This window comes from Megascapheus bottae, chromosome 2 (assembly GCF_031878675.1).
Source record: "Megascapheus bottae isolate mThoBot1 chromosome 2, mThoBot2.hap1, whole genome shotgun sequence".
NCBI classification, from domain to species: Eukaryota; Metazoa; Chordata; class Mammalia; order Rodentia; family Geomyidae; genus Megascapheus; species Megascapheus bottae.
In genome coordinates, this window is record NC_143510.1 from 62883737 (window position 1) to 62910189 (window position 26453).

The following is a 26453-nucleotide window of genomic DNA, read 5'->3' on the forward strand; positions in this document are numbered from 1 at the left end:
GAACATTAAAAACAACCACAGATATAAACCTCTTGTTTCCACATCCTGGAGTTCATTTCACTTAGCCTCATCAGTTCTGCTTTTTTTTGTGCTGGTTATTTTTGAGATTGAGCCTGGCATTTTTGGTTTTTTTGACCGTTGGTGGCCTTGAACTTCAGTCCTCTAGATCTCAGCCTCCTGAGTAGTAGAAAGGATTGCAGGTCTGGGCCACCAGTACCTGGATTACTTTGTCTTTCTCTTTACAGCTTCTAGACCTTTTAAAGAACCCAAAACACATAATACATGGTCTATTTTGTGTGTGACTTTCACTTGTAATGTCTTCAACGTGGCTTCTCCACATAGTAACATGTATCAGCATTTCCTTTAGATTGGCAAATAATACTTCATTTACAGCATCCAGCACTTTGTCTTTTCATCGGGTGATGTTTGAGTTATTTCCATTTTTTCACATGAATAATCCTACATGACAATATACCCTTTTTTTGTGTGGATAGTACTTTTAATTTTTCTGGGAGTATATACCTAGGAGTAAAATTGCTGAACCCTGTTTTTACTTTAATTCTAATTATTTTGGGAACTATCTACCTAATAGATTTTCAAGTCAACTATATTCTTTTCCACATAGTAACCAAGAGCCACCGAATTTTTCCAAAGTAACTGAACCATTTTATAAGACAATTAGCAATGTAAAATGGCTCCAAATTTTTGTTGCCTCATGAATCTTTATCTTTATTTCTATTATAGTTATCTTTGTGGGTCTGAAGTGGTATATCATCGTGTTTTAAATGAATATTTCTAATGATGGATGATATAAAGCATTTATCACATACATTTTGATTGTATCTTTGGGGAAATGTTTATTTAACCCTTTACCATTGAAAAGTTGTTTTCTCTCCTTCCTCATTGATCAGTTTCAAGAGCTCTTCATTCTGTATATTTTTCTATGAACCATGGGATTTACAAATATTTTATTCTGCAATTTCTTGAAGGTGTCCTTTGGACTACAGTTTTTAACGTTTTAGTGAAGTTCTAGTTGTCTATTTTCTTTTAGTCTTTATGCATAGGGTATGATCTGTAAGAATTGCCTAACCCAACAATACAAAGATTTACTATGTTTTCTGAGAGTGTGATAGTTTTTGTTTAGACATTTGCATCTATGATCCATTTTGAGTTAACCGTTGTTTGTAATGTGAGTTCTAGGTCCACTTCATTGTTTTGCATGTGTAAACCCAAAGATTTCAAGAACCAAGAGGCCATTATTTCTCCCTTTGAAATGTCTTGTGGGGGGGACTTCAACATTTATCTGTATGTCTATCCTTAGGAAGTATTACTCTCTTGATTCTAGCAACATGTAAGTTTTGTAATTGTTGAACTGCTCTATAGATCTGGAATTATTCTTTCTTAGTCTGCTTGGTCTGCTCCCATTTCCAGAGATATTGAATATTTAGGGAATGTCTTTTGGTGTAAATTGAGTTGCCTTTCAGTCTTCTTTATTGATAATTTGACTTTTTTTAAATGTTTGCTGTCTTTGATAGTCCTTTCATCTTCCTCTAAAGCCAGTAGGTTTTTGTTGCTGTTGTGTTATCCTTCTGTTCCTTCCAAAGGAAAGGATATCCTTTGTGGTGCAGGATTTTAGAGGGAATGAAAGTAGTTACAACTTTAATACCTTTAATTAATACCTAAAATGCATGTCTTTTACTATTTTTTCTGCTCATGTATTGAAATAGGGACATTGTCATAGGACTTTAATCTCCTTAATCTCTGGTTCTTTACATTGCATATTTTATGTTATTGCTTTCTTTCAGATTATCACCTCCTGGATATCTTATTCTAAAATTTAATGATTTCTGGCTTTAAGTCCACTTTTGAAATACTACTTTTCTAAAATATTAAAATGTTTATGTAATTCCCCTGCATAAAACCCTTGCCTTTGCCTACAGAAAAGGTTGTATACACATAGTATACACAATGCTATTGAATGTAGATCATAATCTGGATCTTTCTTTCCTCCTTAATCATACTTTCCTGGACAAACTTGCCCTGCATCTAGACTCCATCACTGCCAAGCAAGAACAGTCCCATATATGTAATATATAAAATAAATATATAATAAATAAAAACAATACATAATATAACAATATCATATATAATATATATAATGTTGCTACCTCTCTAAACCATCTCCTAATCATGCCAATTTCTCTACATTACTAAGAAAAACTCACTTTCAGATATTCTGTTTAGAAGCCTCTTCTCAGTATTTCAAGGTAGGATTGAACACTGTCAATATCTCATTTCACCTAGTTTATTTATTTGTAAGTATCACTTGACTGTGATATCCCTGAGGGAAGGCATTGTATCTCATTCATCTTTATATTGCTAGCATTCCCCATCAATACTTAATACAAATGGAGTGTCTGACAAATTCTTGTTGTGTTACACATCTTCCCAAACTGGTACAGTTAAAATGGTTAATTTATGGCCTGTAGAGCCTACTTCTCTTCAGTGTTCTTCCTTGTTACAATACTAATAAAACTGCACAATGCAATGATAGGTCCATGGATTCTAGAGGCAGACAGTCTGAATTTAAATACTGCTTTGGCCACTGTTTTCTTTAATTGTGTGAACTTTTGGCAAGTTATCTAAACTCTTCATGCCTCCGTTAATTCCTTTTATAAGACAGACAGCAGTAATTTTTGTATGTGTGTGAGAGGGGAGGGGGACTGTGCATGGGATTTTTTTTGTCAGTCATGGGGCTTGAACTCTGGGCCTAGGAGCTGTCCCTGAGCTCTTCAGCTCAAGGTTCTATCCTACCTCTTGAGCCACAGCGCCACTAGTAGTTAATTGGAGATAAGAATCTCAGGTCCTTTTGTACCCAGGCTGGCTTTGAACCTTGATCCTCAGATGTCAGCCTCCTGAGTAGTTAGGATTACAGGTGTGAGCCACTGGTGTCCAGCTCCTTACGAGCATTTTAGTGAAAATTATCCTTTCTGAAACTACGTTGTTTCTTTTAGAAAGAAAAAAATCATTTGAATTTATAGTTACCTAAAGATTGTCACTAACTTGCCTGTGGCAGGATTGAAAAATGAGTTAGCATTAGAGGACAGATACTCTCTTGTATAAATAACACCCTCATATGGATTGTTCACCACCTCCTCCCAAGTGGCTACTCGACCTAAGAAACAAAACAAAACAAAATCTCATCATGAGCACAGATAACCCCAGGCTTCAGATCTGGAATCTGGCTGTGGCCATCAGCAACCAGAAATGAGTTTCCTTCTAATCAGCTTTCCATCAGTCCCCAGTCACTCATATAAAGGAGCCTGGGGAGGGGAAAATGCACATTGCTCCTCAGCACCAGGGTTGTGGATAGCGCCCCAAGCAGGCTAGAGAAGCAGGCCTCTGCCAGCACTGCTACTGTGCCTCTGGTCCCCCCTGTTGCTGAGAAAGAAAATTACACTGGAATCCATGCAGCCAGCCATGATGATGTTCTCCAGTAAATACTGGGCAAGGAGGGGGTTTTCCTTGGATTCAGCAGTGCCTGAAGAGCATCAGCTACTCAGCACCTTAACAGTGAGTACCTGTCATGGTCTATGGTCTTCTGGGTTATGTGGACCCCTGATAGAGAGTAGGCACACACATCTTTATCATCTTGTTTTCTCATTTCCTTCTGTCTGCTTCTGTGGGTCATTCAGTAAAATAAGGGTAGGGATGACTGTGTACTGAACTTTCTTTCCTCAGAGTCGAAAGTGAAGCTACTAAACATGAAAGAACAAGAATTTGTATAAACATAAGCAAACTAGAAGTATTGAATTTTCCATTTTCCCTTTATTATGAGGAAGAATTGGACAAATGAATTAAATAGACTTTTTGTGGTTTCCATAAGATCATAATGTTTCCCATACCACCCTCGAGTCTACAAAGACCTGTCTTTAAACACAAAATGAATATTTGTCATGTTGGCTAGAGATACAGATTTTGGAATAAAAAGCCATCCACCTGCTTTCAGGTATAGTCTTGTGTGACTCCACTTGCTTGTTCATCGATTAATTATTCTCTTTAAAAACTTTTAATATTTTAAGACACTATTTCTACTTGTTTCAATATTAAAATAGTTTTATATTGAAAATATTAGAAAAATGAAAGCAGTATCTGTAAGACTTTAGACCCTGATTTGAGTAGTAGTGATGGGCTTGCATAAAACAATAGTTTTTATTTCACTACTGTGAAATTAGAATACACTTAGGTTCTTAATCATTAAACATGTTAATGGCATTTCACTGCTATACTATGAGAGTTTACCAACTAATTCTCATTTTGTTTGTCACAGAAAATTTTGTTTTAATATCGTAGCTCCAAACATGTGCCAGAGGGTTGCATTGTACTGACATATTATTACTGCTAAAGTGTTGAAAAGTAATCACAGGACTTGTGCAGACTACTTAAATCAATTTGCAAAAATGAAACCAAAATGTAAATAGGTTTTCTGACATTTAAATATCATGAATATTTGGATGCAATATTGCATTGAAGAATTTTGAAGTCATAATGAAGTGCTAGAAGGAAAACAAAGAAAACTCAAGAGTTGTTAATATATGGATGACCCTTTCACATAAAAATGCCGATTAAATATATAGAGTATATGTGCTTTGCAATGAGAAGACAGATGTTAAGAGTACATTTGAGCTTTTAATGACTAAACATACTGTCAAATATCAACATCTGCATAAACTTCTTCTCTCCCTCAAGTCATAAATAATAAAATAGCCATTTCTTTTATATATAAATCTAGTCAGTGCAGCAATGTGTGGGAATAAAGCCTACCAAGAAATCAGTGACAATAACAAATCACTGGTCACTAGCTTCCATACAAAACGTACATTGCTCAGTTTCATGAGGATGTGATAGACTGGTGTGATTATATTAATTACTATTTGCATATGAAGAATACAGAATAGACCATCATAATTGCATTGTATGTCAAGTGACTGTTTTAAAAATATTACATTTCTTACCCAGTGATCTAAGTTGCTAGAAGCAGCCCATGCTATCTTTGGCCAGTAGGACTGATAGTTACCACTCAGTTGAAGTTGAGTTAGTTGATTTTCTTCCTTCCTTTCTTTTATTTGTGGCTGGACTTAAACAGGTATTATAGTCCTAGAAAGTTGAATTGAGCTTAACCTACTCCTCCGAGGTGAACTTCTCAATGGTGAAAAGTAGATTCAGATTGCCAGTGTGTCTGGCCAGTTTCACAATTACATAAACACTTCATTTTAAAGTCTGAATTATACTCTTCTCAGATACACATGTTTGGTCTCTTATTTGTTTTGTCTAGTAATTAATACAGCTTTTGTGTGATTGAATCAAGCTAAAAGACCAGGTTTCTTGCTGTAAAACCGGCAGTGAAAGGCAGGAGTATAAGTCAGTTTATACTTAATGATGGCCGTGTGTGTGTGTGTGTGTGTGTGTGTGTGTAGCCACTAAAATGAAGCACACTCATCTCCTGGAAATCAGTATTTCACATTAAATGAGACCAGTATTGGGGACCAAAAGTTGCAAGCAGCAGGATAATCTCAGTTTTGAGCTTGCCTGGTTGGAGGAACTTCTAGACTAGGGAGGAATATCTGACGAAAATTTTAATTGTGAAAACTGTGGAATCCTAACTTTTTGTGTGTATGTGTGGTGTGTGTGTACTTTCTTGAAGGTAAGTAAAGCCAACTCTAACAGAAGCGGAAGCGATGACAAGATGGAAAACAAAGGAAACAGTAAAAGCGACGCGGCTCCTGAGACTGGCAGAACAGCAGTTATATTCTCCTTGAAGAATGAAGCTGGGGGGTTGGTGAAAGCTCTGAGGCTTTTTCAGGTGAATATGAAGGGTCATTTCCAAACCTTCAACACAGCTCTATGTCAGTTCTGGCTACAGAACTGACAGAAAATGTTACTGAGTCAAACCTCATGAGGCTTGCCAAATCATGTAATAAGCAGATTTCCCATGCACTGTGACTTAATACAGAACTAACCAATCAGGAGTGCTGTAGATTGTGACCAGATGAGAAGGTCTATAAAACTGTGAGCTTCACACTTGAAAATGAAAATACAAAAATGCCAAGCAGGTGTAAATATCAAGGGCCTGTAACTTGACTTGATTTGCTAAAATTTGAATTGTATCCATGTCATAAGAGCATATTTATTCCATAAAGTGAGACCTATTTATTACATAAAGTGAGTATGTATAGGAACTTGTAATTCTCTTCAGCTTTTTTGTTTCAAGAGCTTTATGGGTGTTTTGTAAAGATGACTTTCTCTCCTAGATAAGCCATAGGGCCAGAAATGTAGTTGCATTTTCCCAGGTTTAAACAGGTGATTTTAACCCTAAGAAAAGGTAAATACACTGTGAGGGGGATGAGGCACCAAAGTCTAGAAAGGCTGTTACTTTCTTATGAATGTACACTGATGGCTCCTGTGAATTTTTAAAAATTTGGTGCCAGTCCTGGTGCTTGAACTCAGGGCCTGGGCTTTGTCCCTGATGTTGTTGTTGTTGTTGTTGTTGTTGTTGTTGTTGTTTTTTGTTTTATATTCCTCAAGGCTAGTGCTCTATCACTTGAGCCACAGGTCTACTTCAGGCTTACTTGGTAGTTAATTGAGAGAGAAGAGTCTCATAGATTTTCCTGCCCAGACTAACTTTGAACCTCGATCCTTATATCTCAGCCTCCTGAGTAGCTAGAATTACAGGTGTGAGCTATTGTCATCCAGCTCCTTCCGCATTTAATGAATACCCTCTACAGACTGTTTTGTTTGGGATCACTAGCTGTTGACTGCAGCTGCAAGACAAGGGGCCCAGATCTGCATGATACCTTGAGCAGTTGCGCCGTATATAGGTAGTTGTAAGTGCAGTTAGAGGATTTGCATGTGTATGCTCCTGCTTTGGCTAACTACCAGCTGCTTCCTGGGTTCAATGTTTTTTATTTGTTAAGTTGCAATCATAATTCCTGCTTAACTAGATTGTTGGGATGAAATAATACGAGCAAAAGCTCTCATACAGATTCGAGGCATTATTATGATACCCTGGTGATGATTATAGAGGGAATTAGCAGACAAATATTTCCTTGTTCTCTTTGACCTTGAAAGGACCAGGTACCATAAACAGTGGTAATGGAAATCTGGAGTATTATTTTACACATGATTATTTCATCTAGGGCAATGTCCATACAGCGCCCAAAGGCGAGCCAATTCAATTAGACAGCTGGGTGCAGTGAAAAAAATCCCTAAAGAATTTGCAGCTCTGAATTTTCCATCGGCCATCAGCTAGTCATGACCCTTTAGCTAAATTACTTAACACATCTGCACCTCAGTTTCCCAGTCTAAAAATGTCTATTCGGCTTCAATCAAAGAGCTTTAAAAACCCCATGTAACACAATATTTGTGAAGACTCATGAAGCTTCGTATTTATCATACATTCATTATCAGTCAATTTAGAAAACAGCATTCTTGTAATGGTTAGTAAAAATAAGAAAAAGAGATAGAACTCCTATCTTTCTATCTTACAGTGCTTCTTTACATAGGAGAGGATATGATTTGATTTGATCTTATGCTGGCATTGAAGACTCCTTATACTGATCCTGTGTTGAAAACCCTGAGGTCAACTGGAATTGTATCAGGAATTGTGCTGATAGTCACAGTGTACCATCTGCAGCCATAGGGAGGTGTCTGCTTATGGGCGGTTAGGATAGGGTTAGTGGGAAACTAAGTCCTCAGTTAACTTAGGAAAAAGGAAAAATTAGTTACTGAAGAACATTAAACCATTTATATGTGTACATATATAATTTTTTTCTTCAGTATTTTGTGATTATATTCAGGACCTTGTCCTTGTTAGGAAAGCCTTCTATTACTTGAGCCACACCCCCAAGTCTTATACTTGATTTTTTTAAATTTATTTTTTATTTTTTTATTGTAATTAGTAAAAGGGTTACATGATATTTGCCAGATAGAAGGTGCATTAATTCACATACATTGATACCCTTTCACATGTCTTGGTACCCGTTTCCCTCCCCCCCCACACCTCCCACCCATCTTGGTTATACTTGATTTTTAAGCACGTCATCTTGGAACTGCTTATTCTAAGGAGATTCTGAGATCCATCCCAGTCAAGTAGTTGTGCAACCTACCCTTGGAAGAAGAGAAACCTGAAGAGTACCAAAAATTCTTTCCCAAATAATCATGTACCACCACTGGGATATGGACCCCTGTGGGAAAAGAGGGTGCTTTTATTCATCATACATTCATGCCCTTTATGTATCCTTTATGTATCTTTGCCTCCCCCTCCTCCTCCTCTCCTGCTCCTCTTCCAGAACACCTCATGGAGATATAGCTACTCACTTTCCTTGTTAATAGGCAGTAGTTGGAAACATTTTCACAAATTAGTCAGTCTAAGAGTAAGAGAGATTATCTTTTCCTCTTTGGTGGTATTTGGCACTTGGTTGCTTGAACAAAGAATGCTTAAGCAGTCTTTTTTTGTTGTCACTTGATGTGATTTAGAGATATTGCTTATGCTTCCATAGGAGAAACATGTCAACATGGTTCATATCGAATCCAGGCGATCCCGGCGAAGGAGTTCTGAGATTGAAATCTTCGTGGACTGTGAGTGTGGCAAAGCAGAATTCAGCGAACTCATTCAGTTGCTGAAATTTCAGTCCACCATCGTGACGCTGAATCCCCCAGAGAACATTTGGACAGAGGAAGAAGGCAAGGCAAATTTTGTTTGTTGGGTGATTTGGAAATCTGACAACTGTTGCAAAGGGGAAAAAATCTGTGAACTAATACTTTTGATCCTGCACTGTGTCTTCAACAGAGCTAGAAGATGTGCCTTGGTTCCCCCGGAAGATCTCTGAGTTAGACAAATGCTCTCACCGAGTTCTCATGTATGGCACGGAGCTTGATGCCGACCACCCAGTAAGTGTCTTATAAGCTGCATTTTACACGTGCTCTTGCAGGTCCGTCCATGGTGCTAGGCAGGTTATCATGTTCTATGCTGCAATCATTACTGTAGAGCTATTGATCATATTTATCTCCTGACCGAGGGCAGACTTTCAAATAATTAAGCTTCCCTATACACCTGTGGTGGCTGGAAGCAGGTTAGAAAGATGGTGTTTTCACATAGCATTTATTTTTTTTAAAGGGTTGGATAGAGGAGGAGAAGCTACACCCTGGAGAATACTTCTGTGGAATTAGACAGTTTGAAATATACCAGTAGATGGTAACCCTTGGAAAAAACAGCGCAATGAAATTGATCACCCTTATGGGAAACCAGGAAGGACCAGGCATGATGGGACTCAGGGAGAGAATAAAATTCTTTTTGCCATTTTCCTTGACTAGAGGAAGTTAGGAGTAAAGTAATGTGACTGGCTCCAGCCTCAATGGAAAGGCAGAGGCTTTTAAAATAAGGTTGTGATGGAAGATGTATCTCTTCCTGCATCTCCTCTGAATCAACCACTGTTCTCTCCTATACTTCAAAAAAAAAAACCCATCATCTGTAAAGAAATATGATACTTGGGTAAACATTTCCCATTATTTTCCTCCGCCTCTCTTTACATTAGTTTTTTTTATCTAACACAAGAGACTTGGAAGTTCTTTATGGTCAGAATGAAGTATAGTTGATAGTCTGAGAGAAGTAAGCCATGCACCCGTTCATTACATGTTTTCTCTTTTCTTCTTCACCAGTGCCCCTTGGCTAAAGTCAGGTAAATAAAAGAGTGAAACACAAGCAGACCAGGCATGCTTATAGGAATGCTTTGTTTTAGTTTTGTCTTCTGAATTTTTTAATTGTAATGAATAGAAGGGTTATATTTGCCAGTTAGGTGCATTACTTCACACATATTGATACACCTTCTCAGGATTTTTTTTCCCCTATATTCCTCCTTTCCACCCCCTACCCTCCTCTTCCCCCCTTCCCTACCCTATTTCAAATAAATAAACATGTATACAATATACCAGATAACAAAGTAAGATATTGTAACAATATGAGAATAACCAACGGACAACAAAAGAGATGAGAAATAACAGTACATTAAGAACAACAGTCACACATTATATGGCTCTTGTTTCCATATCCTGGAGGTCCTTTCATTTAGCCTCATCCTATATGGCTTTATGTATCTAGGTTTTGAGCTGTTGTAATCCTCTGCTAGGAGAGTCCAAGGTTTGTACTAATTATTACAAATGAGGAAAACCATTGAGCCTATGTTCCTTTGAGTCTGGCTTACTTCACTTAATATGATTTTTTCTAAGTCTTTCCATTTCCTTACAAATGGGGTGATGTCATTCTTTCTGATGACAGGAATGCTTTGTTTTATGAGGCTAATAGTAACACAGTAGGCCTGCTGTTTAAATGGAAGAAGTTTGTGCATCTGATGGTATTACTGCCCTCTGCAGTGTTACTATCAAGCAAATACCCAGACAGACCCTAATTAACTGCATTCTTTTTTCTTTTTTTCCCCCATATATTATTTATTGTAGTTAAGCATTATTTTTTCTGAAAGCTGAATTCTTTCAAGGGAATGATATTATATTTGCTGACATAGCCTAAAAGTTCGGAATATTCTACAGCAAATCACATGCAAGTCTCCTAATCAGACAAACTTTCAATGGTATTTTTAATAATTCTCTATTTGACTGGAGGAAAGAATTAAGTCATTTCAATGGAACAGTCACAGAAACCACTGACCTTGCTGTGAAAAAAAATGTAATCTAACAACAAGCGTAAATTTCCGTGTTTAATTTTATTCCATTACTCCTAATTACATGCACTTTATGATACCTTCTCTTACTTTCTGTGCAGCCACTTGAAATAATTGAAAGTACTTAGCAATCCCCTACATCTCTTGTCATTTTTTTTAAAAAGCACATTTATTTCTTTTATAAGCACTCCAAATGTTTGTTATGCAAAATTTGGTATTGGTAAGTTGATGTTTTTTAATGAAAGTGGGAAGAGTTGCCTAACCATTTTTTTTATGCTTGAGAAAATAATGTTTCAGCTCTGAGATAGATGTGAGAATGAATCTCTGTAACAGGATAGTTCAAAAGGGGCTTACAATGTAAGTCATACTACTGTGGCACCTAAGAAAGCATATCATATACATATTAGTGGCTGACAGCCCCTTTAATGGACCAGGAAATCACCTGGCAGATGGTTTAAAATGCAAAAAATGATGCTACAGGGCTTGGGATTCTGAATTTCTATTGAGTTCCCAGTCCAGGCTCACACTAGATGCTAGGAAAACTACAGGATCTAGACTGTGAAGCATCTTTCAGTGGGTAATTCAAAATCTCTCCTAAGATGCTTTTCAAAAAAAATGTAATATTTTAGAGCTTACTTGAGGCCCATGGAATCTACATTTTCAGGAGACAGACCCTGGAATCTGCGTATACAAAGATCTACAGAAGATTCAGGTGTGATAATGTGCCAATTCAGTGAGTCTCAACCCCAGCTTCCCATTCAAATCATCTGTGAGGAACTAAAAAGAATACTGATGCCAGGTCCTCACCCTAGAAAGCTGAAATCAGAATTATTGGAACATAGCCAGCTTTGGAGTAGTAGTTAAAGCTCTGCAGGAGAAGCTAGTATTCTACGAGGCTTATACACTTTCAAATGGCTACTTGAGTGACTTTGCCATCTGAGCTGGCATGCCAGTCCTTCAGTTCCTTTTGATGTCAGTTGAGGAAAGAATGAAATGTTTGTGTAGTAGGTATTCTCTGGGTGTTGGGTTGTGAGATTTTTCTAAATAAATATATAGGATGCCTAGTTAAAATCGAAACATTTTCTGTTTGTCTGAAATGGGAATTTAACTAGGTATCCTGTGTTTATTTGGTAACCATGTTCCTGGATTCAGTTCAGAATGGATGGCCAAGGAATGCTGTGTGTCTGTAATCACTGGTACAGCGAGCAGCCCTTCCTTTGCCAGTCTGTGACAGTTCAATCCAGGAAACTCTGGGTCGCCTACAACATTTGCGTAATCACTGCCACTCTAGGCTAATGAGGCATGATGAGTAAATCTCTCTAGCCTCCCTGGAAAAGTTGCAGGTGTTTGCTGAGGAGAGACAGTAGAGATTCTTCTGGAAGCCCAGTGGATTATATTGCTGTTACCATGGTGTCCGGTCTGGCAGGAACCAGGGAACAGATGCTGTGCTTTTCATGGGACTCTTTCCCTTTTATCATAACCTACTTTCTTTGTGAATAATGAAGGTGCTAGGAAATCTTCTGTTTTCTCACCCCTGGGAGCCTGGTTTTACTAGGGAGTATAGAAACATTCACTTTCTAGTGTGACCCTGTCACCTTCTGCAGCAGGAGGCCTTTCGTAGGTCACAGACCCATTTGTGAATGCACTAACTATGGTCATACAATTTTCTCTGTAACATGTTAGGATTTCACAAGCCTGAGTCAAAATTTTTTTCCCCAATTCATAGTACAAGAAAGAGTGTGCTGCTAGGTACAGGCACTTCATTTCAACAGGGTCTCAGGGTGATCTGAGGGTGCTTCTCATCGCTCTCCAGCATTAGTAATTCTCTTGTTCTTCCTGAAACATAGGTCATCATTTCTGTCCTGCAGACAGTCTCCTGTAAATTCCTGGCCTCGAGGCTCATTTTTTTTTTCAGTCAGGCAAAAGAAAATGGATGACTTTCTAGTGTTTGGGGTACTTCTTGGTGGGTATCCCCCAACCCTCCCATATCTTGCATAAAAATGTACATTTCTACAAAGGTAGCCTAGGCTTATGGGTCAAATCCCTATTCACCCATTTTCCCAGGGACTTGCACTTGCTAGGCTACTGCTCCATTTCTTGAATTGCATGGCCAGCCCACCTGTTTTCATATTTTGTTTCTCAGATAGTGTAATGAGTTCAGGACCCCCAGGGAACAGACCACAGACTCCAAACTGAATCTTTTTTTTTTCTTGCCAGTCCTGGGGCTTAGACTTAGGGCCTGAGCACTGTCCTTGAGCTTTTTCCTCAAAGCTAGCACTCTACCACTTGAGCCACAGCACCACTTCCAGCTTTTTCTATGTATGTGGTACTGAGGAATTGAACATGGGTCTTTGTGTATGCTAGGCAAGCACTCTATCTCTAGGTCAAACTCCCAGTCTGGTCAAAACTGAATCTTAATTATGAAGTAATTTAATAAGCAAAAAGAAATTTGTCAATAGCCAAGCATAATTGGCCGGGACTACACTTAGGCACTGGGAACCCAGAAGCAGCCCGGAGTAAGAACAGGCAGGGGTTTTTATACTCCAAGATGAAGGGAGGAGGTTCATGCATTAAATAGAATCTTTCCAACTCTCTCTATTATGCATGCTAAACAAGATGCAATAGTGGAACACAGAAGCAAAACATCTGGTTGTCAAAAAGAATGTAGGTGCCAAGCTCACTTCTCAAAATTGGTTGTCTACAAACTATATCCAGTATTTGTTTTTCTTAGGGGCTGTCACAAGTCTGGTGGTTTCTTGCCATGGCTCTTCAGCACTCTCAGGGCTCCTCTCATGCTGAGGGTCTCATTTCAATTAGGTTTCACTAACTTTGTCTGGGCTGGCCTCTATAGACATCTTCCTGTTTCTACTTCATGAGTAGCTGAAATTACAGATGCCTTGTTCATCCCTACTCATTAGTCTAAAAATCCCATGTTTCTGGTGGCTTCTCTGGCATCTGCTATCAGTGGTCACTAATTTCTGGCCGCTGTGAGTTTGGTTGGGGTAAGTAAGGTAAGAAGTTAAGTGAAAACAATTCCTCCTGGGTGTAGCATGAAGAGACAATCCAAGAAAGAATTAGTTATTTGGAAGTATGGGAAGGTAGGGAAAATGAGAACTTGGCAAGGGGAGAGATAGCAGACAAAATGAGGAAGTCCTCTTTGAAAGGAGCCCACTTGATTGAGAAAAAAAAAGAGTATTTAAATTCTCAATGGATGATGCTAGATGAGAACCTTGAGGTTGGCTAAGACATATTAAATTTGTAGTCACTCAGATGGAATGGAGCCAAACTGTTCCCCTGTGCATACATCTCTTATTAGTTTTGCACTCTGTGGCTGTAGTCCTAGAATACAGAAAAATCCCTTTAACTCCATATTAATTTGGGGATTTGATGAATAATTGGAATGATAGAATTTTAAATAAATGGTACCTTTATTAATTATTTACACAAAGCAATTAAAATTGGGTTAGCTTACTCAATAACCACATTAGAGAGTCTTATTTTAATTAATTGGCTAAGATTAACTTGTGATTGAGATCAATTACATGTAAATGATACTTAAAAACAAAAGATGTTCAAAATATTAATTTGTTTAAGCCACTTAGTGGCTTACTTAGTGGAAAGGTAAACTCTAGCCTCAATTCCCACATATTCTAAATTAGTAGGGCCAAATTGAATGAGGTTTTACTGTAAGCACAATTTGCTTTTGCCTGTGTCATCAAGACAGTCATCTGAGGATAAGATTTACATTTGAATTGAACACTCAATAAACACTACAGTGATTTTCTTTTAGGCTTCCTGCAGCTAATTTTTTGGCACTCTGTTAAATAACTTAATCTCTTTTCTGTTTAAGGGATTTAAGGACAATATCTATCGACAGAGAAGGAAGTATTTTGTGGATGTGGCCATGGGTTATAAATAGTAAGTACCTTTATAACTCTTCTTGTCACTGGCTAGTTCAGAAAAATACATGCTGTGTTAAACAGACCTATCTTTGCTTCACTTTAACTTTTGCAGAAGGCAGACATGAACCATTTTAAACCCTCACCACTCCCTAGGCTTTAAATGCCAGTACTGATGGCTGACATCTGGGTATAATTGTAAAATAATGAGACCTGTGGGCCACATGCCAAGTACTACATTTACACCATTGTGTTTGCAGCTCCATTAAGGCAAGGAGCCATTTCTGTATACTCTGTAAAGCTCAGAAACTGTTTCAATTTTACTTTTGAGTTGACTTTTTATTAACTCCTTTTGGTGTCCAGTTTGCCTAATGAAAGTAGAGGATTGGGGGTGGGCAGCCATAGTAGAAAAGAAATGCATTTGCTTTATATGGAATGGGAAACTTCCTATAAACTGAAGGGGTTGTTGGACCTGCAGATCAGGGTTACGGTGAAAGTAGAGAATCTTACTTTTTGGGGAGGTGAAGACGCTATATAGTGTGTGATGATAAATGACAGCAACAGAACAGTTTCTGATGTAATCTGTTAACTGCAGGTCATTTCTGGAAATGCTGCTTTTAGTTATATAATTAGTTATATGACACTTATCCTTAGAACAAAATGTAAATCCACCACTGATAGGGAAAGAATGCTTTCTTATTCTAGTTGAGACCAAGTGAGAAGTTAGTCCTGACAAGCAAAATTGTCACTGCTGAGAATTTAGGGCGTGATAGGTACTATAGAGATATCAACTTTGGCTCCCCTGCCCTCTTTGAAGAACTACACATCTAAGTATTTAAAGTCTAGTCCAACTGCAAAGCTCATTGGGCTAATATTTACTCATTTCAAGTTTTCCTTAATCCCCAGGTACTTTTTCTCTTCCTCTTCCCAAGACCCAGCTTTTTCTGTGTCTGTAGTACTGAGGAACCAAACTCAGGGCTTCTTGCATGCTAGGCAAGCACTCTATACCACTAGGCCACGCTCCTGTCCTGTCATTTCGTTTTTAAAAAGAAATGAAAGATATGGAGTGGAAAAGAAAGGATGGTGAGGAGGATGGGGGATATGGTTGTTAAAGTATTAAAAAGCATTTGTCCTTGCCATCTTCATACATCTGAACAATGAAATGGAGCTGTGGTGTCTTGTGTGTGATGGTGGTGGGGTTGGGGGTGTGATAGGGGGATGACAGAATTTGTAGACAGAAACTGGTAGAAATGTTACTGTGCATAGATGAGAATTGGATAGTATGAGGGCATCTGCAGATGTGGTCTCAGTCTGGAGGGCTGGAGTGCTAAGGGCCAAGGAGTATGGTTCTTAGACTGAATTTTTGTTGTTGTTTTTTCTTTTTCTTTTTAAATTGTGATTAATAGAAGGGTTACATTATATTCACCAGATAGAAGGTACATTACTTCACTTACATTGACACCCTTTCTCATATCTTGGTCCCCATTTCCCTCCCACCCGCCTCCCGCTCATCTTGATTTCCCCCCTTCACTATCCAATTTCAAACAACCAATTAAGCACATATAAAATATATCAGATAACAAGGTGAAATATTGTAACAATATGAGATAACCAAGGGACAGCAAAAGATATGAAAGATAACATAGTACATTAAGGACAACAATCACTCATTATATGGCTTTTGTTTCCTTATCCTGGAGGTCCTTACATTTAGTGTCATACTATTTGGCCTTATGTCTCTAGATTTTATTCTATTGTAAATCTCTGCTAGGAGAGCCCAAGGTTTCTACTGATTATGACAAATGAGGGAGACTATTGGGCCTATGTTCCTTTGAGTCTGGCTTACTTCACTTAATATGATCTTTTCTAAGTCTTTCCATTTCCTTACAAATGGGGAGATGTCGTTCTTTCTAACAGCAGCATAGAATTCCATTGTGTATAAATATCACATCTTGTTGATCCACTCATCAACTGAGGGACATCTGGGTTGGTTCCATATCTTTGCTATGGTAAATAGTGCTGCAATGAACATCGTTGTGCTATTGGATTTGGTATGTCCTTGTTTCTGGACAATTGGGTAAATGCCAAGTATTGGAATTGCTGGGTCATAGGGGAGTTTTATGTTTAGTCTTTTGAGGAACTGCCATACTGCTTTCCATAGTGGCTGAACAAGTTTGCACTCCCACCAACAGTGTAGTAGTGATCCCTCCTGGCCACATCCCCTCCAGCGTCTGTTATTAGTTTTCTTGATCCTGGCCATTCTAACTGGAGTGAGGTGGAATCTTAGAGTTGTTTTGATTTGCATTTCTTTTATGACCAGAGATGTCGAGCATTTTTTCATATACTTAGACTGAATTTTTAAGAGATGGAAGTAGGTAGCAAACTTCCAGCTAATCATTTTACAGTGATTCTTTTACAGAAACACTCTCAGAGGACTCCCAAACCTTTCCTGTTTTCATGTTTGCCCAAGAGGCCAAAGGATACCCCAGGGATATTGGGTAGATGTAGGATCAAAACAAGGGTGTTCACCTAAGAGGACTGGAATCTAGGGACTTTGACAACTCATTTCCTGGACTACTCAGAGCAGACTGAGTAGGCAGAGAAACAAAGTGCTCAGAAATTGGGGCACTGGAACCAGACCATCTGGATTGGATTGCTGACTCTGCTGTTTATTACCTAGGTGAATGTGATTATGCTTCAGCTTCTTCATCTACAAGTGTCTAATGCAGGGCTCATTTCTTTAAGAGTAGTTAAAAAAAAGAGAATGAAGTGCTGTGCTTAGCACTGTAACTGGCATGTGATCATGATCTTAAGTATCATTATTACTATTTCCCTACCACTTTTCTGCAGGCTGTCTCCTGTTTCCAGCTGACCTATTTCTTTTCCTTTCCAGCTATGTTAATACCATTGCCTGGGCTGCCATGTTAGCATAAACAGTAACTTCAGTGTCACTAGAAATAATACTTGTAAGAAATTCTTTACCTATGAATAGACCATTGAGTAAATTGATGCTTTTGATCCTGACCAACATCTGTCATGATGGAGTAAAAAAAGCAATCATATTCCTGTCTGAGAAAAATTGCCAGAATACCAGTAGACAATTGGGAGCTACTTGTGGACAGATGGAATGAGGAAGGTGACTCCTAGAAGTAGGTAAATCACGAAAACACAAGCTAAAGACTTGTAGGAAGTAGAGGAACTTTTTTATTGCTTCCTTAACAAGTCTTGCATTCTCTGAGCATGAGTTTGAGGATAGGTAAGGGAAAGCCAGATTATGTCTGTGTGTGTTTGTGTACATGCATGTGTATTTGCAAGTCCACTTTTAGGCCCGTGAACCTCCTGTTGTGCTGGTGGGGGAAGGGCACAAATACTAACAAAATCCACATGGGTCTTGGCCGTTGTCTCCAGTGGGCCATTCAGCCAGCAAGATATCCTTCTGGTTTACAGAAAGAAATGATGCACCCGGAAATTGAGATAGGTATTTTTTCTAGTGCTGATAGCTTTATAAGCATACAAACTAGAAAGCTGCCAATACTATACCATACACACTTAAAATAAAGCTCATCTAGTGGGGCTGGGAGTTTGGCCTAGTGGTTAAAGTGCTTGCCTAGCATGCCTGAAGACCTGGGTTCGATTCCTCGGTACCACATACATAGAAAAAAGCCGGAAGTGGTGCTGAGGCTCAAATGGTAGAGCTCTAGCCTTGAGAAAGTCCAAGGACAGTGCTCAGGCCCTGAGCTCAAGCCAGGACTGGCAAAAAAAAAAAAAGCTCATCTAGTATACTTTGGCCATATTTTCCAGACCCATGCTGAAACCACTGGTCTGAGGTGCAGATTACTTGAAATGGAAATAGACTGAAAAATTCGAGCATGATCAGTCCCAATGCTGGTAAAATTGGGACCTTTCTAGGGATAGGGTGAATGGAGACATATCGTTAAGTGAGACAATGCGTAAATCAGACTATTGATATTAAATAAAAGTAAAGTTAGAAGCCATCTGATATGTGCAGAAAACTCAATTTTCTATTGATAATTAATTAAGACTTCCTGAGCTAAGAAATCAGAAATACAAGGTCAGAAAGAGAAAATGATGGAGTCTAGAGCTTTTGAGTTGCACTAGAATTTGGCAGGATGGAGTTTGAGGTATTGAAAGGTAAAAAGAGGGGAGAGAAATGAAATACAGAAAAATATATATTGAAACCATAGCCAAGAAGCCCTCTGGGGATTCGACTTGAATGTTGTATTTTCTATGATAGTCTTGAAAGGATAAAACAGGGGGGAAAGAATCAACACAAGCGGAGAAAAATGAAAAAATTCCATTCTATGATGAAAAAACAGCAGGCTCAAAGTCTGTAATATGGTGAACTCGAAAGAGGCTAGGGAGTGGGAAAGCGTCCGCACGCTGAGAGCCGCCAATAGATGCCACTCAAGGCGAGTTTCTGATTGACAGCGCAACTGAGAAACAGGATTGATTGCCCAGAGGCCCACAGCTGCCCACAGACTTGACTGCCCTGGGTGGCACATGTATATGGAAGGTCTAATTGCCTTACCAATAATAGCATAGGAAACATTCATTAGTGCAAATAGGATTCTTCCTAGAAGACTTGAGAATAAATATCCTGTGTATGAAGGGCATTGTTTCTAAAATCATCCCTGAGAGAATGTCGAACATGAGCCTCACTCACCATGGTCTCCACGCTCAAATAAAAGAAATCTTAGTATAAACAGATAAAAAAAAGGGTCTCATGATTCGATAATGTGATGTGCACACAGGCTTGCATTTCAGAGGAAATGGAAGCGCGTGGGGGGCAGATGGCATGTGGAGGAGGAGAAAATTATGACTGTGATGTTGTTAGCTCTTAGGTTTTCTGGAACTATCCAGTTTCCTGTCACTAGTACCTTCTCAATATTAACCTGAACTGATTTCATAATGGCTAAAATGTTGGGGGCAAGGAATGGGTAGAATGGGTAAAAAATTGACTAGAAATAAATGCATTTTCTTCTGAGGCTAGTATAATAACTATTCTTCAAACCACATGCATGCATATTTAATTTCATTCTAGTTTTGGTGGTAGTTATAGCAATCCATTTTATTCTCTTGGAAAGAGGCCTCGAGCTCTGACTTTAATTATGCTACTCTTGTTTGCGTAAATTGATTTCAAATATTAACTGTGATTATGTTTTGTTATGAATGCATTTTCTTCTAGTTGAAATTAAGGTGCACAGAAGCACATGATCCTCTCATGGGTCTTTCAGGGAGTTAATTTCCTTCCCCTTCCCCTTCCCCCAGCCAGGAATCAGAAATGTAGATGAGCAGACAAAAAATGTTAACTGGTGGACAAGAGAGTTGCAACAAGTCAACATTTGTGACCTAAATTAAGATTGGAAAATTCTCTGATTTGCCAAGAAAACCCATTTGATTCCAAAATTAGGGATCTAAGTGCTTTCTTACAATCTCAGTTTTCTCCTCTCAAAAATGAAGATAGAAGTATCTTTACTGATCTCCTAGAAGTCTAATTTGAGGAGATGAAATCAGGACTCACTAGGTAGGCACTTTACTACTTCAGCCATGCTTCATGCCTCTTTGTAGTGCTTTGAAGATCTAAACAGCATTCTAAGTGAATTTCTACATGAAACAAATGACATTGGCATATGATGTGCTTCACTGTGTTTTTAAAATAATCAAGGAATCACGACTGAAGGCATAGGTTTACTCAAACCTCTCACAAACTTGGTGGGCTTTGGTTGGTGTTCCCCATTTCTCGATGAGGCTGAAGTTGGAGTTTCGTTGCTTGGTGAGAAACTCTAGTTTTACTGTCTACCAGTAGAGAAATTTGGGAAAATTATTTAAGACTTCTTGACCTCAGCCTCCTATCTTTGAAATGAGGATAACCCTACTATGTCATAGGATTGTCAGGAGAATTAAATGAACCAATTTACTATTTGCTTTTAGAAAGGTTTGTAGGAAGTGCTATATAAATATTTGTTAGTTTTATATGACACAATTTTCTCACTTGAAATAATTTGTACTTTTTCTCTATCTTCAAGCTTCAAATAATTTTCCTTTTAATCTTTTTTAAAAAAAATTTATTGTCCGAGTAATGTGTAGAGGGGTTACAGTTACATTCTTCAGGTAGTAGGTGCATTACTGTTCACACATTGATACCCCCTTTCATGTTTTGTTCCTAATTCCCTACCCTCACCCCTCCCAATTCTTTGGTTACCCATTTATCTCCAGTCTTCTTGGCTAAGGGCTTACTTTATTTTATTATTTTTTTTTCTTTTTTTTTTTTGCCAGTTCTGGGCTTGAGCTCAGGGCCTGAGCGCTGTCCTTGGACTTTCTCAAGGCTAGATAAGGGCTTACTTTAATCCTTGACTTATATGCTTTGTTGTGGTGGGTGCTGATGCATTATGGAAATGCATTACTAATCTTCACAAGAGCAGAGATTGTGCAGTGTCATTGAACATATAGCTGGATGTATAGGTTTTGGGGAAAGATAGAATGGGTCTGAATTCCTGCCCACTGCTTACAAGCATTATGGCTGTGAATGACCTACTCTCCCTTTCTCAGTTTCTCATCCGATTTTGCTTCTTAAATTTAGTTTTTATGACTTTTAACTAGTTTTACAAAGATATTTCAATCCAGTTTTATCTTGTGTGATTGTTTTTTCATATATTTTTATGGTAATTAATAGAAGGGTTACATTATATTCACCAGATAGAAGGTACATTACTTCACATACATTGACACCCTTTCTCATATCTTGGTCCGCATTCCCCCCCACCCCTCATCTTGTTTTCCCCCCTTACCTATCCGACTTCAAATAACCAAATATGCATACATACAATATATCAGATAACCAGGTGAAATATTGCAACAATATGAGATAACCAAGGGACAGCAAAAGAGATGAGAGATAACATAGTACATTAATGACAACAATCACTCATTATATGGCCTTTGTTTCTATATCCTGGAGGTCCTTTCATTTAGCATCATTCTATATGGCCTTATGTATCTTGGTTTTGTTCTATTGTAAATCTCTGCTAGGAGAGCCCAAGATTTCTACTGATTATGACAAATGAGGGAAACCATTGAGCCTATGTTCCTTTGAGTCTGGCTTACTTCACTTAATATGATCTTTTCTAAGTCTCTCCATTTCCTTACAAATGGGCTGATGTCCTTCTTTCTAACAGCAGCATAGAATTCCATTATGTATAAATACCACATCTTGTTGATCTGCTCATCAACTGAGGGACATCTGGGTTGGTTCCATATCTTTGCTATGGTAAATAGTGCTGCGATGAACATCGTTGTGCTAGTGGATTTAGTATGTCCTTGTTTCTGGATGATTGGGTAAATGCCAAATAGCGGAATTGCTGGGTCATAGGGGAGTTCTATGTTTAGTCTTTTGAGGAACTGCCACACTGCTTTCCATAGTGGTTGAACGAGTTTGCCCTCCCACCAACAGTGTAGTAGTGATCCCTCCTGGCCACATCCCCTCCAGCATCTGTTGTTATTAGTTTTCTTGATCCTGGCCATTCTAACTGGAGTGAGGTGGAATCTTAGAGTTGTTTTGATTTGCATTCCTTTTATGACAAGAGATGTCGAGCATTTCTTCATGTGTCTATAGGCCATTCTTATTTCTTCTTCAGAGAAGACTCTCTTTAAGTCTTTGGCCCATCTTTTAATGGGATGGTTGTTTCTTTGTTGTTTTGGAGTGATTCAATTTTTGGAGTTGTTGATATATGTTAGATATGAGGCCTTTGTCTGTTACATGGTTTGTCTTTTGTGATTGTTGTTCTTAATTTGCTATGTTATTTCTCTTCTCTCTTTTTTGCCCTTATGGTTAAACTCATATTATTACTGTCTGACTTTGTTACCTGGTGTACTGTATATGTTTATTTGCTCATTTGACATAGGGAAGGGAAGGGGGGTAAAACAAGCTGATTGGGAGGGGGTGAGGGCAGGGAAATGAGGACAAAATGAAAGCATGAGAGTGTGTGAAAAGTAACGTACCTACTACCTGATGAATGTAACTGTAACCCCTCTATACATTATCCCAACAACAACAAAAAAGATATTTCAACTCAGCATGTCAAAATTTATTCATCTTTTTTGTGGCACTGAGGTTTGAACTTAGGGCTTCAATTTTTCAAGGCAGTTGCTCTACCACTTGAGGTACACGCCCAGTCCTCAATGTAGGAGTGCAAGCTCTACCATTCAGAGCTGAGATGCTTAGCAATAGTTACAGACACACAATGCTGACTGGCACAAAGTGGTGTTGAATCTATGATAGGTATGATTACTATTCTCACATTAAAGCAGCTAATAGTTCCTTGATTTGATATAATCAATTGCTAAACTCATTTAAAATGAACGTCACCTTAAAGAATGACTTAATGAAGGTATGTTTATTTCTAGGTCCAATGAATTACAGAAGCTTTAAAAAATAGTGTGTATGAGGAATAACTTTCAATTTCTCATAAAAGTTTCTTATAAAACAATATGTTTTTATGTCACTCTGAAAAGCTGATCCCCTCAAGGCCTTAACAGGCAACGAGTCTCATTCAGGCTGAGGACTGAGGGCTCTGTTAGACTCACTCATGATTAGTTCACGGGGGTAGACGACGTGGTCCTCATAGGTTGGCCTTTGAGCACACATTTTCAGGTAGTTTTGGTTTCCCATTTTTAATTCTTGCCATATTCTGGGCATGGTGCTAAACATGCCCCTTTGGCTCTGTCACTTAACCTCACAGTGAGCCTTTGAGATAGATTCCATCATCATACCTACTTCAGATGTGAAGGGCCACAGGTTCTGAAACTTGCAAGAGATGACAAGTTGATGGTGTCACCTGCATAAACACCAATAGTTGATACTTTAGGCCACACCTTTTCTTCTTTTCTTTCATATTGCCTTTGAAGTGTCAGTGGCAACTTCCATGTGACAAAGGTGGTTTCCTGCTGAAGTTGGAAACAACAATGGCAGAACCAAGAGATTTGGGATTTGAGAAAGCTATTCTTTTCCTTACAGATTTCTCAATGTATTTGAAATGTATGGTTCTTGTCAACATTTTAATTCACTTCAGGCTTTTTGACATGAGTCAGTGTGGCTTTGAAGCAGCCCCTTGGTCTCACTCAGATGTTTCAGGACATCTGCCTGGCTTTGGCTTTACAGAACTATGACCCAGTCCTGTGTGGTGAATTTTTCTCTGTGCTCCCGGTTCATGGGCTTTTCTCCTTCTTTCCAAAGCAGACCCTCATAGTACAGAGAATGAACAGAAATAAACACAGCTGGGCTGAGGCTAGAAAAACAATTGTAAGGCATTTGTCATTATTTTTTTTTGTTGTTGTTAAACAGTTGCTAGCCTATTTATTCCTTGATTTTTTGATTTATAAAATTGCACCCTTTGCGATTCATTTGCTCGCAGTGTAAGTTCTCAGCAAAACAGAGATCCTAAAACAAAACATCCCCAAATGGAGATGAGAATATTTGAAAAGTGCAATCACTATCCCAGCAGGCACATGCAATTTGGGTCAGCTTGTGAATACTCCATGTAGCTCCATCAGAAAGACAGAATTTTTCTCTTTCAACGTGGAGTGATATTGATTATAATCTCCTTTCTTCATCAAAGCAGTGAGGGGCAATTTTTGCCACTCTCCTCCTTCCTATACCACCAAATACTAAATGATGTCAAAAAGAGACCCTCTGGGACTGGGGTTCAATAATATGCCATGCATGTTCAGATGCTTGAATAGATGGATAAATATGAAATGATTATGTGCTGGAAAGAATTTATTGAATTTCTAAGCCAGCATCTCACTAGATTACTCAGTCATGGTCATCATCAGTCTGCAAGGAAAAGATCAGCGTTAAAGAAAGGTTAGGTTCAAGGCTTTACCAGTTTTCCAGAACATTCATTTTTTTTTAAACCTCCCAGTCCCCAGCAGGAGCACTGGACGAAACTAGACCTTCTCCTCTCGGAGGTGTGGTGATTTAATTTTGTGTTTGAACTGGAGAATTACGGATGCCAAGTCTTTCTGAAGGAGCATTTGCAGTGATTGCAACTTGCAGAAAAATAACTGAGGTGGCTCTACCTCTCCACCTTTCTAGAAATTTCAGTTGACCTTAGCATTTCTCATTTCATGAGAGAAGAGGCATGATTTATGGATCCTGTTTGGTTTCAGCATGTAGCTTAAAGGAATACATTCCTAACAGTTCCGAGTGCCATGTTACCTGTTTTTAGATAGGCCAAACTTAATTGGAAGCATAACAAATAGAAAATGGGAGAAGAATGGAAAGGAAGGTTCTGCTTTCTCAACAAGGAAAAATTTAACAAGAGGCTGCAAGGTTTTATCCTTAATTGATGTTCTTCTCATCAGTTTCACTGGCAAATGGTCTCTTTGATGAATTGTGGGCTCTACTGTGATGTGGGAGAAAATTTTAATTTTCCCTCCTTCTCTGCATTTTTGAGAAGAGCCACCTGACAAGGCAACTATGTCTTCTCCCCTACTGAGCTAATTTTATCCCATTCCATTATCCTTCATTGATTTGCTTTCCCTGGTTTTGAATGAAACTGGGATAAATGTGGTTGTTTAGACACTTTGTGACTCCTGCATAAACACCAGTTGTTGATGCTTTAATTTCTCTGAAATGGAGCGGTAAATTGAAAAGCAGAACAAAACCAAATATTTGTAGGACTGGGGTCATTTCCTAGATGACTAGAATCATTTTGGAGGAGGTCACATTAGGGGTTTTGAGAATGCCTCTCTTATGGAATCTAAATATTTTTCTCTTCCCAGAATGCCCCATGCTTTCTTTTCTGGTTGTTCTTTTTTTAATTTTAATTTTATTTTTATTGTAAAGAGGGGTTGCAGTGTCATAGTCAGGTAATTTTCTTTTTGAATAGTGTCACCTCCCTCCCTCAATTTTCTCCCAGGTTTTCTCCCTTCCAACCCCCACAAGTTCATTTTCAATATAGTGTCTAGTGAGTATCAGTGTTGCATTTGTTTAGCCTTTGTCCCACCAGTCTTTGTTTTCCCTTACCCTTTCCAAATCAGATCAACTCATAAGACAAAAATCTTTTTTTAAAGCTTTGTAACAATTTGCTTTTGACATAGGAGATATCATGCACAAGTTGAAAAAAATAGCTTTTAAATTGTAGAAAGTCTGGTCTTTACAGAATTCTCAGTGTGTTTGAAATGCACAGTTCTTATATTTAAAAGACTCCAGGCTTTATAGGAGAATCATTTTCATGCCAAATGTTTCTTTCTACCTGAAGTTTAGCTCAATGGCTAAGAGGAAGGGAGCCTGAGAGCTGCAAGGAAAGACAAAAGAGAAAATTGATTTGGAAAAGGTTTCTCCTTTTCATATTTTGGGCTTGGTGGGTCGTTAGGTGTGTGTGAATGCCTCTGTAGGCTCGTGTCTGATTATAGCCTGGCTCCCACAGTTGTGGAAAACATTAGCACAGTATGGCCCTGTATCGCTCATTGACAAAGATAGCAGTTGCACCAGATCCGAAGGTGTTTTACAGAGAATGGGTATTTTGACTTTAAAATGATTTCTGTGAATATAAAGTTTTAAATTACTTCTACAAGTCCTGTCTGAGAGGCGGGTGGATTCATATGGAAAGTATTATGTCATCTCTAGACCCATTCCCAACCCCTCAGGGAAGTGAAGAGATCTTTTTCATTTGGACACTTGGCAGGAGGAAATGGGCTTCACTGAGCGTCTGTTAGCTACTAGGCACTGGTACAGATATTTTGCACTGGATGTCTTGTTCAGTCCTCACAGTGTTGCGAAGCAGGCTTATTTCCCACA

General features: G+C 38.5%; 1 protein-coding gene across 2 annotated transcripts in view; it reads left to right on the forward strand.

Moving 5' to 3' along the window:
* The first annotated feature begins 5671 nt into the window (after nt 1–5671).
* Nucleotides 5672–26453, forward strand: part of Tph2 (tryptophan hydroxylase 2) — a 92459-nt gene continuing 71677 nt past the window's right edge. The window contains exons 1-4 of one of the 2 annotated variants that reach the window (XM_090357216.1): nt 5672–5863; nt 8559–8742; nt 8849–8949; nt 14584–14651. In XM_090357216.1, the coding sequence (XP_090213342.1) occupies nt 5747–5863; nt 8559–8742; nt 8849–8949; nt 14584–14651 (470 nt within the window). In that variant the 5' untranslated portion in view covers nt 5672–5746. Of the gene's footprint in view, nt 5864–6103; nt 6223–8558; nt 8743–8848; nt 8950–14583; nt 14652–26453 lie in introns of those variants that run through there. The other variant, XM_090357207.1, reaches the window with a different exon arrangement.